We start from the raw sequence: 15,203 nt of genomic DNA on the forward strand, positions 1-15,203 counted from the left end.
GTTCACGTGGCCGGTTTTTCATTTTCCGATGCACCCACTTCGTATGCAAATTTAAACATGAAAATTTATGGTGCTACTTGCTGGTCATAAACAAGTTGCCAAAATGATGTTATATTTTGCGCGAAATTTAATGGCGTTGTTTTTATTGGTCAATAGCGAAATGACGTTATATTTTTGCGCAAATGTCAACAATATACCCGTTTGACGGAGATGAAACCGAAACTGAAAACAGATTCATACGCTAGATTAAAAAGGAATTGTATGATCCAGGTTCCTTACCATAGAATTTCAGCTTTAAGATATTTTGTGTTGTAATTATAAGAATTGAATAGCATTTTTCTGCATTTCATCGGTGTATGAACTGTCGGAAAAATGCACCTAATTTTATGCATAAATGCCGACATAGGCGTAATTTTTCCAACAGTTCATACACCGATGAAATGCAGAAAAATGCTATTCAATTCTTAAATAAAACGTTAAACTGTTATGTCGACGTCGTGTTACGTGTCATTATTTATACTTTGTGACTTATGACGACGTTTTAACACTAAACTATGTAATCAGAGAACATTATATAATGTGATTATGTCTTAATTGAACGCCGAGACCATTGCAGACGTTAAAACGTACTATGTCATCATAAAACGCTGTGGCCAGTGAGGACTTCTAAACGTTGTATTTCTCAATAGAACTCTGTGACAAGTGACGAAGTCATGATAGAACGCTGTTACCAGTTACGAAGTCTAAACGTTGCACTGTGCCATTATAGAACGCTAACCAGTGTCGACGTCTAAACGTCGTTCTATGTCGTCAAAGACTCGTCATAGATAGTTGTGACCAGTGACGACGTCTTAACGTTGTAATATATCTTCTTAGAACGCTGTGGACAGTGTCGACGTCTAACCATGCCGCCAGATAACGCTGTGACAAGTGACGACGTCTAAAAGTTGTATTATGTTGTCATAGAATGCTTTGATCAGTGACGACTTCTAAACGTTCTACTATGTCGTCAAAAAACGTTGCGACCAGTGACGACCTCTCAATGTTGAACTATGTCGCCATAAAACGCTGTGGCCAGTGTCGACGTTAAAACGTACTATGACGTCAAAGAACGCTGTGACCACAGTCGACATGAAAAAGATACTATATCAGCATAGAATGCTGTAACAAGTGTTAACCTTTAAAACGTACTATGACGTCGTAGAACGTTGTGACTAGTGACGACGTCTTAACCTTGTACTATGTCGCCATTTAACGTTTTGACCAGTGACGACGTCTAAACGTTTTACTATTTCGTCATTGAACGTTGTGACCAGTCACGTCGTCTAAGTACTATACATCATAGAACGCTGTTACCAGTGGCGACGTCTTAGCGGTGTTTTATGTCGTCATAGAACGTTGTGACCAGTGGCAACGTTAAAACGTTGTACTATGTCGTCATAGAACGTTTTGACGGTTACGACGTCTAAACATTTTACTGTTTCGTCAATGAACGTTGTGACCAGTGACGCCGTCTAAACGTTGTTATTTATATGTCTTCATAGAACGCTGTTACCAGTGTCAACGTGTAAACGTTGTACTATGTCGTAATAGAACGCTGTGACGAGTGACGACGTCTAAACGTTGTACTTATTCCTTAGAACGCCGTGACCAGCATCGACGTCTAAATGTTGTTCTAAGTCGTCATATTACTTAGTGACCAGTGATGGCGTCTAAACTTTGTATTATGTCGTCATAGAACGCTGTGACCAGTGTCGACATGAAAAAGGTACTATGTCAGCATCGATCACTCTTACCAGTACATACGTTAAAACGTACTATGTTGTCAATAGAACACTGTGACCAGTGTCGACATGAAAAAGGTACTATGTCAGCATCGATCACTCTTACCAGTGCAGACGTTAAAACGTAATATGTTGTCATAGAACGTTGTGACCACTCACGATGTATAAACGTTGTACAAAGTCGTCATGGAATTTTATGATCAGTGACGACGTCTAAACAATGAACTATGTCGTCTTAGGACAGTGTGTCAAGTGTCGACGTCTTTACGCTGTACTATGTCGTCGGATAACGCTGTGACCAGTGACGACGTCTATACGTTGTACTGTGTCGTCATAGAACACTGTGAAAGTATCGACCTCTAAACACTGTACCATGTCGTCATAGAACACATATTGGCAAGTGTCTACGTCAAAACGCTGTACTATGTCGTCGGATAACGCTGTAACCGATGACGACGTTTAAACGTTGTACTGTGTCGCCATAGAATGCTGTTACCAGTGACGACTTATGTCGTCAAAGAACGTTGTTACAGTGACAACGTCTTAACGTTGTACTATGACGCCATAGAACGTCGTGACCAGTGTCGACATTAATACGTACTATGACGTCATAGAACGCTTAGACCAGTGTTGACATGAAAAAGTACTATGTCAGCATAGAATGTTATAACAAGTGTAGACCTTTAAAACGAAATATGTCGTTATAGAACGTTTTGATCAGTGACGCCGTCTAAACGTAGTACCATGTCATCATAGAACGCTTTTTAGAGTGCCAAAGTCTACGCGTTGTACTATGTCCTCATAGAACGTTGTGACCAGTGACGACGTCTAAACGTTTTACTATGTCGTCATGGAACGAAGTGACCAGTGGCGAGGGTTTAACGTTTTACTATGTTATCAATGAACGCGGTAACAAGCGACAACATTCAAATTATTGTTTATGTCCTCATAGAACGCTGTTACCAGTTTCTACGTCTAAACGTTGTACTATGTCGTCATAGAACGCTCTGACGAGTGACGACGTCTAAACGTAATATGACGCCATAGAACGCTATGACCATGCAGTATCGACACGAAAAAGGTACTATGTAAGCATCGATCGCTCTGACCAGTGCAGACGTTAAAACGTACTATTTCGTCTTAGAACTTGTGACCAATCACAACGTCTAAATGTTGTACTATGTCGTCATTGAACGTCGTTACCAGTGACGACGTCTAAACTTTGTACTATGTCATCATATAACGTTGTGACAAGTGTCGGCGTTTAAATGTTGTAATATGTGATTATTGAACGTTGTGACTAGTAACGATGTCTAAACAATGTACTATGTCGTCAGAGAATGCTGTGACCAGTGATGACGTCTAAACGTTGTTATATGTCGTAATAGAACGTTGTGATGATAAGTGACGACATTCAAATGTTGTACTATGTCGTCACATATCGTTGTTACAAGTGACGTCATTCAAATGTTTTACTTTGTCGTCAGAAAACGCTGTGACCAGTGACGATGTTTAAATATTGTTCTATGTCTGCATAGAAAGTTGTGACAAGTGACGACGTTCAAATGTTTACTATGTCGGCATAGAATTCTGTGAAGGGTGACGCCATTTTAATTTTATAGTATTTTATCATAGAACGATTGGACTAGTGACGATATTCAAAAGTTGTACTATGTCGTCATAGAACGTTGTTACTACGGATTTAGTAACTCGGGAAACCTATCAATCTATTTCTTTTTAACCCCCCACGCATGGCCATAATGTATCAGTATTGAACATAGCCATTATTATAAAAGAAGAAAAAGAAGAAGAACCAATGATGAAATTCAAATGTTTTACAATGTCATCAGAGAATGTCGACTAGTGACGACATACAAACCCTGTTCAATGTCATCAGATAATCTTGTAAAACGTGAAGACATTCAAACGCTGTACATTGTCGTCAGAGAACGTTAAACAATGTACAGCATCATTGACAAATTTGACAGGTTTTGTTCAAACGTTTTACTGTTTCATTAAAAGACGCTGGTACTTGTGACCACGTTAAAACGCTGAACTTTGTAATAATAAGAATTTGTCATTAGTGTAGACGTTCATTCGTCTTACTGAATCGTAAGAATACGTTGCGACAAGTTACGTCTTTCAAACTCTGTACTGTGTCTTATAAAGCCGTTGTCACTAGTGACAACAATAAAACAATGCACTGTGTTATTAGAAAACATACTATACTGAATTATAGGAAAAGGAAGAGAATAGTTACAAGGTTCATACGATGTACAATGCTACAAGAAGACGTAGCATTAAACTTCTGTTGATGATCAAACTTGTTTTGTAAAAAGTCGTTTTAACACATTGAAATATGTACAGTGTCATAAGATGTTTGACTAGGTTCGATGTTCAAACGATGTAATGTGCCATAAGAAGAGGTTCTAAAATGGAGCGACTTTCATACAACCTATAACAACGTTCATTTGCTTTACTATGGCAGAAGAACACGTTGCCGTTGTAACTAGTTAAACAGTACAGCGTTTAACAATTGTCATTAAGCACAACGTCTCCGTATGTCACATATCACTGGTCGCAACGTTCTAATGGTAAAGTAAATAGTTTGAATGTCGTCAAAACGCATTTGTCTTTTTACGACGCTTTACAGCGTTTTCACGAAGTGACATTTACCACATGTTACAACTTCTTCTCATCCGTGCCACAGTAAGCGTTTGAACGTGCTTGCCATGAACAATGTTTTATAATAAAACATTATAGCAATTGAAAGTTGTCACTTGTCACAATGCTTTATAAGAAAAGCGTTCACGTGTCACAGTCAAGCGTTTGAAAACTTAAATTTACAATATCTTCTTACAACAAAAAAGTTCAAAGTTTGAATGTTGTCACTTGTCACAACGTCTCTAATGACAATATACAGTGGTGGAACGCCGTCATTAGTCAGAAAGGCTTCTAATGTAGCGTTTGCAGAGTTGAACGTCGTCAATTGACGCAACGTTTTCTAGCCCCATAGTTCCGCATTCGAACTTTGACACCTGCCAAATTGTATTCCTAATACAAAATGCAACGCAACGTCTGAACGTGGACACTAGGCATATCTTCTATTAGCACACTATTGCGTTTGAACGTTTTCACACGCCACGACGTCTTTACATGACAGACATAAGCGTTTGAAGGTTATTGGTAGTCACAAAGTATCTAATTACACAGTACATCCTAACAACGTTATCACAGTTACAACGTCTTGTAATATAACAGTATAGTGTTTAAACCTTGTCAACAGTCTACTAACCACACAGTATATCATTTGAACGTAAGGGCTTGTAGCAAGGTCATCTAATGTAACAGTATAGTGTTTAAACCTTGTCAACAGACACAACGTATTCTAACTACGCAGTGTATCATTTGAACGTAAGTGCTAGTTACAACGTCTTCTAATGTAACAGTATAACGTTTACACCTTGTCAATTGTCACGACGTCATCTAACTATGCAGTTTATCATTTGAGCGCAAGAGCTTGTTACAAGGTCATCTAATGTCACAGTATCTTGTCAACAGTCACAACGTCTTCTAACTACGCAGTGTATCATTTCAACGTAAGAGCTAGTCACAACGTCATCTTATGTCACAATACCTTGTCAACAGTCACAACTTCTTCTAACTACGCATTATATCATTTGAGCGTAAGTGCTAGTTACAACGTCATCTAATGTAACAGTATAGTATTTAAACTTTGTCAACAGTCACAACATCTTCTAACTACGCATTAAATCATTTGAACGTAAGTGCTAGTTACAACGTATTCTAATGTAACAGTATAACATTTAAACCTTGTCAACAGTCACAACGTCTTCTAACTACGCAGTGTATCATTTCAACGTAAGAGCTAGTCACAACGTCATCTTATAATGCGTAGTTAGAAGAAGTTGTGACTGTTAGTTAGAAGAAGTTGTGACTGTTGACAAGGTACTGTGACATATCATTTGAACGTAAGTGCTAGTTACAACGTCATCTAATGTAACAGTGTAGTATTTAAACTTTGTCAACAGTCACAACGTCTTCTTACTACGCATTAAATCATTTGAACGTAAGTGATAGTTACAACGTATTCTAATGTAACAGTATAATATTTAAACCTTGTCAACAGTCACAACGTCTTCTAACTACGTAGTTTATCATTTGAATGTAAGGCTTGTCACAAAGTCGTCTATTGTCTGTGTCACAGTATAGTGTTTAAACCTTGTCAACAGTCACAACGTCTTCTAAATAGGCATTATATCATTTGAACGTAAGTGCTAGTCACGAGGTCATCTAATGTCACATTACCTTGTCAAGTCACAACGTCTTCTAACTGCGCAGTATATCATTTGAACGTAAGTGCCAGTTACAACGTCTTCTAATGTCACAGTATAACGTTTAAGCCTTGTCAACAGTCAAAACGTCTTCTAACCACGAAGTATATTATTGGAACGTAAGGGCTTGTAACAACGTCTTCTGATGTTATTGTATATTGTTTTAACCTTGTCAACAGCCAAAACGTCTTCTAACGATGCAGTATATCATGTGAACGTAAATGCTAGTCACGATGTCTTCTAATGTCACAGTATAGTATTTAAACCTTGTCTACAGTGGAACGTAAGGGCTAGTCACAACGTCTTCTTATGACAATGTATGTTGCCTTCATGTCGTCACTATTCACACGGTCTTTTTATAGAACAGTACGTCGTCATTTTTCCCAGCGTCTTTTTAAAACATAGTATAGTTTGTTTTTTTAACATTTTACCACTCCCAAAGTTTCTAGCTACCTTGTATATCGTTTGAACGTAAACGCTTGTCAGAACGTCTTCTTATTACACAGTTCAGCGTTTAACCGTTGTCGCCATTAAAAAGGGCTCCTAATAACACATCACAGAGATTAAACGTCATTAGCGTAACGGCTTTAACAAAAAATGAATTTCTTCACTTGTAACAACTTCTAATGACACAGTATATTTTGTTTAAATATTGCTAGCAGTCACAGCCTTTTCTTCTGACATAGAACAAGCAACATCATGCCATAGTTTACGCAACTAGAAACAGAGAAGGTGATCACGGGATAGGCAAGATGACGACGTCCATACCAAGACAGGTGTTGTATACCATTCGTTCTTTTCATTAATTTTCTAATGCCGCAGACTTTCAAGACAAATCAACAAGAAAGTTATTAGCGTTTATTTCGTATTAATTTTCGCTCTATATATCGACTTTACTCGCTACGATTTTTTTAGCGTGATCACCAAGTTACAGTTCCCGCTAAGAAAATTCGTAACGAGTAAAGTCGAGATATCAAGCAAATATTAATACGGCATGAAAGCGCTGAAGGCACTGAATTTGTTCGCTGTTGTATAATCTTAAACGCAACTCAGTTTTCAAATTTATGTAATAGCTTTTTATATCGCAAGTTTGAAATGACCACAACCCATTCAAATTTATAAAGAGTGTTTCTTAAAACACAGGTCGAGATGTGTTTTTTTTTCAATCATTGATACAGCTAATCAGTGTGCAAAGGATAATCTTATTTGACATGCATTAAGCCCCGTTTTCCCTAAAAGCAGCCAATATGTACAGATTTCAATGATAAACGTTGTCTTATAAGCTGTTTAATACACACTATGTACTGTACCAGGGAGAACAGGCAGATGCGGTGGTTACAGCACACGCTTTTAGCATTCGTCGTCTGCTAAATTTTACTGCTGTTATCAACACAGGCAGTCACGGGTTACGGTTCCTAGCGTAGCTAAGCCCATACTGATTTGCAAAATTGCGTCTGCATTATATGTGCGCTAACGCTCACAAATAATAAACGCTTATCACTTACTGATATGGCTGGAAAGTGAGCAGAATTAAAAATTCAACAAAAGTAATAAAGGGTATACAACGGAAAAATACCTATCTCGGCATGGACGTCGCCATCTTGACTAAATTACTAGATTACCCCACTGAGAAAGCTTTTTACCGATATTGTAACGTGGGTAAGCCATTTATATAAATGTAAGTCGATCGCAAAATACAATTACTACAGGAGGTTTTGAGATATAAGCAATTATTATTATTTTGATGTAGGTATCGTTGAACATCACATAACGTCATCGTTTATTTACAAAACTATGAACCAGATCCGATTGTCCTGTACTGCTTTTTATCTTAACAGACGTGCAAGTAACAATACATATACATGTATTAGATATCCTATCTGTGAGTAATGAGCGGCAGATGATAATTATATCAAAACAGAGAACGATGACATAAAAAGGACATCAGACAAACACAATGTATATCGGACAAATTAACATCTTTAAAACTTTACACGAATATAAGACTTTTTTATAATTAAGATCATTTTTTGAAGAAGACAAAATTTCGAGGTGTAAAAAAATCGTGGTGTTAAGCTATACAATGTGAAAAAATCCGATTGCTGTTTTTTTGATGTTGTATATTTAAATACGGAAAACAATATCTCAAAAGTGTACTTATAAAACGGTAATATAGCCCCACAAAGTCGGATTGGTGATGGCTTTAACGGAAGCGGACATTTACCATGTATTCGAAGCGATTCTTAATGATGATATCGGAATAATCAAGCGTGCCATCAAAAGGGGATTTACTGCCCTTGCAAAAAGTCCAACCACGTCAGACATGGCTTTGCACTTTGCTTGTCTTAATAGCAAACTTACGGTCTTGGATTTACTGAAGCCTACGATGAAAGATGGTGAAGTAGATACTATCAACATTGATGAAGAAGACGATTCAATATGTGGGACCGCCTTACATATTTCTATGGACGGACAGGTAGATCCAGAAGTTGTTAAAAAGCTTCTTCAGTTTGGTGCCAATCCCAACGCCCTTGATGCCAAAGGTTGCCCTGTGATTCACGAGCTTATATACAGAGCTTGGGAGGAGTTTCAGGCAGACTTTGAAGACAATTCTAGCGACAACATTAATGAATCAATCAAGGAACAATGTACGTTCGATGCTCACATGATTAAACTCGATCGTTTAAATACAGGTGCTGTAAATGCTGGTGGCTTAATCTGGATGGAATATAGTGATCCGTGTAATGAAAGTACTGAAGTTCAAAATGATGAAACCATGGAAAAATTGAATGGGAGCAGTTGCATAGCGCACACGTCAAAGAATGTGCAAACAAACAGGTGTACAGATACACTATATCAGAGGGTAGATGATGACATCGGTGAAGATAATGAAGAGACATCATGTGGGCGAGTCAATAAAATTTTCGAATTTGATGCTCCGCGTATATTGGAAAAAGTTCGACTGTTATGTGACTTTGGTGCTAACATGAATATAGTACATGCTCAAACTAAAATCACACCTCTTCATTTCTGGTTTCAAAACTTCAATTGGATGATGGCTGAATGCAACATAAAACAGTCTATTCCAGAATGGTGTACTGTATTTCTAAATACACTGTTAAATTGTGGGGCGTCAATAAATAGTGTAGCTTCCAGAAACCAAACAACCCCTCTTGTATATTTAACACAAAGACATTACAAACCAGACTTTGCGTCGTATATGGATTCATTGAGACATTTTTCCGGCGAAGTATTCAATAAATTCAAACTCTTTAAACATCAAGATATCCACGGGAGAGTCCTGTTGCATCAAGCTGTTGAACACTGCAATATTGTTGTAGTCCAAGAATTGGTCAAATTCTATGAAGATGTAAATATGAGAGACCGGTTTGGTTTGGCCCCTTTGCATTTGTGTACTCACACACTGACAAGTGACGAAGCCCCGTTTGTGATTGAGATGATTGAAGCACTAGTTAAACATGGTGCCGATGTCAATGTTCAAGACGATTTCGGTGCCACGCCTCTACATCATGCTGTGAACTTCAACAACCATGCTGCAATAGAATGTCTGTTGCGGAATGGTGCCTCCCTGTCCATTGAAGACACACACAGCAGAACTACAAAGGATGTAGCTGAAATACAAGGCGATGCTGCGACATTAAGGCTTATCGGGCTTGAGTCAACGCTAAATCAATCAGGACCAATTGTATCCGATACTCGACACGGCTTGATATTTCAACTCTGTTGCCATAAAGAATGTTCTTTGAATAGTCGCGGCTTTGAAGAACCGGAACATGTGGCCGGCAATTTTATTGATAAATGGCTTGTACAATTTCCAATGTGTTGGCACAATAGAAAATTAGTTCTGGAAAACTCAATTTCTCGGCTTCAGTTTAATATGTCACAAATTGTTTTAATTGATGAAGACTCGCGAACAATGAGAAAGGAAATATTTGAATTTGCTTTGCGACTTGCTAAATCGATTAAAATGCAGAACCCGTTATTTGAATCACATGTCGTGTTTGGCGGCAGCGTTGCAGAAGAGACAAAAGTAGGAAGCTGTGATGAGTTTGATATTGTGTTTGATTTAGTAAGAATACGAGAAATTGTTGAAATGTCCGATGTTGAGGACGAAACTTTGAAAGGTTTTGTCCACTTGAAAGCAAATCATGTAGAGGAGTTTAAAAATTACTCTGTTAAACACTTACTTGATGAAAATGGGTTTCTCAAAAGGTCTGATGTAAGCAATCAGTTTCACAAATACATTCAAAACGCATTGAACGATGCGACAACGTGGCAAGGTACAAGATTCTTTGGATTTTGGGGCAACACGAATTTACAAGGTGAATGTTTTAATATTGGTCAATTACAATTGGTTTGGTATGGATCTTATTTGAAGAGAGAAGATGTAAGTGTTGATATAGCCCCAATTATCAGATTCAGAGATTGGATTCCAAAAAACTGGATATCCAAGAACAATTTAGTAAATGAAAGCACAGCCAAATCCATCGGATGCTTCCTGATGATGAAAGATGTTAAACGCAATATTGATGAGAATGATGAAATCGTTTCACGGAATAGGGAAAACTTACTGTTTAAAGTTTCCATTTCACAGGTTGAACATGCGACTATGAAATTCGCTCCGAGATGTGCAACAAATGGATATAAAATTGCAAAAAGCATTCAGCTGCTATGTCCACATTTGCTGTTCAATTTCGAACAAACTCTGAAATTGTCAACAGAAAGAGTACGAACATGCGAACATGATAACACAACTGACACTTTTCTTGCACTGTTTGAAGCTTCAGAATTCGTTACAAGCTATGTCCTAAAAACGGGACTGTTTTATGAATTAGAAAGTCGTGGCTTTGTCACGGAATTTTCTGCAAACGATTCGGAACCAATCAAATGGAACAATATGATTCTTTCCGGTGACGTTTTTGAGCGAACGATGCCGAGTAAAGACGAAATTCAAGAGTCGGTGCTTTGGGCCTTGAGTATCTACAAGAAAATACAAGCACTTGTCGTGGAACGGAAGCATGTTCCCGAGTTTTTCTTGGCGCAAATGGAGGCTACAAAGGTTCCAGGGAATTCCGACGAGTTCGTTCTTGTGATGTCGGGGTTTCTGAAATGCGTCATATACTTCCTGGAGAACTTTGAAATTCCCGATGACGTCTTGAAATAAATATCAGAGGAGATTGGCGAGTTAGATCACGATATTGAACGGATGTTCTTTTTGTTCATAATACTGAAGTGTTTTTTTTTCCAAAACTTTATTGTGGTTTTGTTACAATAATTATTGTTATTATCATTGAATCAATAGTGTTGACACAGGTTTTCGGCTTTGTCCAGTTTTAAACTTATACACACATTAATATGAAGTTTTATTGTATTCCATAAATTTTGTTTTTCTCGTTTTATTTCAATTGTACTTTGCTCAATATTTATGCGTCCGGCGATTTCATTATTTATTGTACATGTATTCTTTAACTTTTGAAAACAGTTTATAAATAACTTACATCGTCACAATAGCTCATCGTCATGTTATGAAACGTTTTTAATTTGGTTCAGACGGTTGTTAAACTCATACGTCATTACAAATGCGCATGTTCTGCTTTTTATTATTGGGCGACATTGATCACAGTTGAATATGTTAGTATCAGAAACCTTTTTTTCTAATAAAGTCATTTGGAAATATCCTTTATATTCGACGTGAGCTGTTACAAACTCCTTCTTAAAATGTGGCAATGTTCTTTAATATGAAGTGTATGTTCAATATTTAATTTGGAACATGATTTTGTCGTTACCCTTATGTAAAGTGGAAATATGTAAATAAAATGTAAATTCCAATTAAAAATCATGGTGTTCGTTGACATTCAACCCTCATCGTTAGCATACTATTATAGCCCCAGTCCACAGAAAATTATTCGATGTATTAAAAAGGAAATTGTTTTAATAAATTTTACTACGTCCTTTTTTTCGAACTGCATGCGCATAATGGGCCCGTTTCATGAACAATTCTAAAGTTTTTCGTAAGAATTCTGCGATTCTTACGTACGAACGTTCTTACGCCAATTCTAACGAACGTTTTACAAACGCGTTCGCAAACTTAAGAATTCTTACGCCCAGTCTACGTTCTTCAATTGAAGGTTTGAAAAGACGTTACACTTTACTTTGGCGCCATCTGTCAGATTAAGTCTACGAAAGTCAATAATAATTCCTGTTGCATGGAGGTGACACTGTCGTACGGGGAATGGTTATGCTTGACCCAGCGGACTGCTCGACGCTGTACATTTTCATTTTGTATATACTTTGTAATGTGTGAGGACTCCATACAGAATAAGCATATTCAACCTGTGGTCTAACTATGGTCTTGTATGCGAGCTGGCGAATGTTGGAATTACGTAAGAAAACGTGTGTACGAACGTTTTTGAAACAGGCCCAATATAACGGTGCTCCGTAACATCAGAATATACACTACCGTCGCTTGGTACGAACAATGTTGATGTTGAGTAAGTCCACTGCGGCCGCTTGGTACGAACAGATGTTGAGTAAGTCCAATACAGCCGCCTGGTACGAACAGTGTTGATGTTGAGTAAGTCCACTACGGCCGCTTGGTACGAACAGTGTTGATGTTGAGTTAGTCCACTACGGCCGCTTGGTACGAACAGTGTTCATGTTGAGTAAGTCCACTACGGCCGCTTGGTACGAACAGTGTTGATGTTGAGTAAGTCCACTACGGCCGCTTAGTACGAACAGTGTTCACTACGGCCGCTTGGTACGAACCGTATTGATGTTGAGTAAGTTCATAAGCATCATTAGCTGTGGCATGAACAGAAGAAAAACTAAAACAGACGGGGAATAAAGTCGTTATCTAAATTAAAATCAGGTTAGCGACACAGTACCATATTTGCTTCATTTTTTCTAATTAACTCTCAAATTCTAATGGCTGCATACCGTCAGTTCTATTCCGTTTTGGATAAGACCACAGGCGTATATAGATCAATATCTATATACATAGTCGAACTATCTTTTTTTAAGAAGACGTTTTGTCGGAAGATTTTTATTGATTTAGTATGTGTATGCATTATAATAAACAGGTTTATAAAAATCACGGCTGCAGCTGCATTTTTCAAAAAGTCACAACGAATAGTCGATCATTGAGTCATTGCCATCGAGCGCCTGTGGATAATATAGTTGAGTGTTTCACTAAAATAACATGCTATGAATTCCATGACGGACGTTTAATGAAATTTGTCGACAGCCAATCGTAGCCGAAATACCACTTCTCGATGCTATCCCCGGGGACATACAAGGACACGTGTGCTCGTTGACGCAGGCACGTGTGCCAATATTGTGCTACTATTAAATAATCATGTGTAGTCCTTGGTTTTCAGCAAACACAGAAGAAAGTAAAGACCTTTTATGATTTGCACACACTCAATGTTTATCACTTCATTCTGAAAATGACATTTATGTAGTTTTTACATCTTCCGGTATAACCTGATTTCAGAAATTCTCTGCATTACTGCATTATAATTATGACCCGCTGCAGAACTGGCCATGACACCATTATGTCGTTTAAATAACAATTTTATTTCTTTTCCGTGCAACATCGAAAGTAAAACTGAAGACACTCATCCCGTGCATGAACAATACAACGATTGAACAAACCTATTGATCACCTGTGTCCCATATCGCGGACAGCATTGATCTTTCATCGAAACAAAATGATACTGTACTAAATGGAAAAACCTTAAGCGATTCTTATGAGAAACCTTACGCGCGGTCAGTTAGCGAATACTGCAACGCTAATGGTGAGACTGGTTCTTCCCGCGTGTTCTATTTTGATAATTAGCATGAGAATTACTTAAAGAGTAACAATTTAAATACATTTTTTTATTATTAACGGATAATTAAAACAAGAACTATCTTCAAAAAACGATATTCGGCGTATATCCTGACTTCGAAATAAAGGTACAACATTTACTTTTATTGATTTTAAAACAAAGGTTAAGGATTGTTGTGTCTTTTGTTTACTTAAATGTCGCGCATCCACCGTTTAATTTTTTTCATGAATTGCAGGAATATTTAACCACATAATAATGTTCGTAGATACAAATTCTACTACGTGTGATTACATCGTATGTGTCATCACGTGGCTTATTATGAATGTATTTCTTCGTCATCATTTTTTTTAATTAGAGCTGTTTTCTTTCCACGCATTCGAATAAAATTTACATCATTCGAAAATTGGTCTTATGGCATATTCGACAAGCGTAGCTCATACCCAGCCTGCGCACTTGCGCAGTCTGGTCAGGGGGTTCCGCTATAAAAATGCACGCAAGGTTTCTAGGTACTCCTGAATATTCTACTCAGTTTGCTAATCCTGACAAGAATGTGCGGATGCGCAGGCTGGACTGGAACTACGTTAGCTGCATGTTCCATAGGTCCCAGTCAAACCAAGATACTTTCCGATAGAAAATTAAAGTCACACTGTGTTATTTATAGCGAACATGCAAATGTCGGTAGCGTATTCTGGCTTACAAGAAAGATTTTCAGAAAGACTGATCTTGTACGTCAATCAAAGCGCTGAAGGCACTGAAGATGTTCGCTATTGCATAATTTAACACGCAATTCATTTTTGAAAATCAATCGCAAGTTTGAAATGAACACACGCCATTCAACTTTATAAAGTGTGTGTCATAGCGCACGGGTCGAGTTTTGTGTGCATTTTTTATCATCCTTATTATTTCATAGAAATAACTAAGACAAAATAAAAACAACATGCTTTTTGGAAGTTCTGAAAGCATAGAAAGTATGATGAAAATGGTAATGATAACTTAATATAAAGAAAATTTGCAGTCACCATCATATTAAAGGAATATTTTTTTCTAATATCAAATGACTATCTAACCAAGAATATAAATTCATAATGAAAGTTCCGTGTACAAAACTTTTGATTTTTGACACCATATACAAATTCAAAATATACAACAATCTTCGTATCTTGTATATGGAGGAATAAAAGTATATAAACATTGCTGTTTATGCTTTACTTATT

General features: G+C 37.4%; 3 protein-coding genes across 4 annotated transcripts in view; all 3 read left to right on the forward strand.

Annotated features, from left to right (window-relative positions):
• Positions 1 to 15,203, forward strand: part of LOC127867511 (metalloendopeptidase OMA1, mitochondrial-like) — a 182,573-nt gene that overhangs the window by 31,511 nt on the left and 135,859 nt on the right. The window lies entirely within an intron of this gene.
• LOC127867504 (uncharacterized) lies at positions 8,181 to 11,518 on the forward strand. Its single transcript, XM_052408686.1, has one exon. It carries the CDS (start codon positions 8,337 to 8,339, stop codon positions 11,322 to 11,324), a length of 2,988 nt encoding a protein of 995 aa, XP_052264646.1. The 5' UTR covers positions 8,181 to 8,336; the 3' UTR covers positions 11,325 to 11,518.
• The window catches only part of LOC127867503 (uncharacterized), a 35,187-nt gene continuing 34,029 nt past the window's right edge, over positions 14,046 to 15,203 (forward strand). Inside the window, exon 1 of the mRNA XM_052408684.1 lies at positions 14,046 to 14,116. The gene's annotated coding sequence lies outside the window, so the exon portion shown is untranslated. The remainder of the gene's footprint in view (positions 14,117 to 15,203) is intronic.

This window comes from Dreissena polymorpha, chromosome 2 (assembly GCF_020536995.1).
Source record: "Dreissena polymorpha isolate Duluth1 chromosome 2, UMN_Dpol_1.0, whole genome shotgun sequence".
In the NCBI taxonomy this organism is placed as follows: Eukaryota; Metazoa; Mollusca; class Bivalvia; order Myida; family Dreissenidae; genus Dreissena; species Dreissena polymorpha.

Excerpts from the sequence above, each read along its gene's own strand:
- LOC127867504 (XM_052408686.1), top strand. The coding sequence starts at position 8,337 with ATGGCTTTAACGGAAGCGGACATTTACCATGTATTCGAAGCGATTCTT.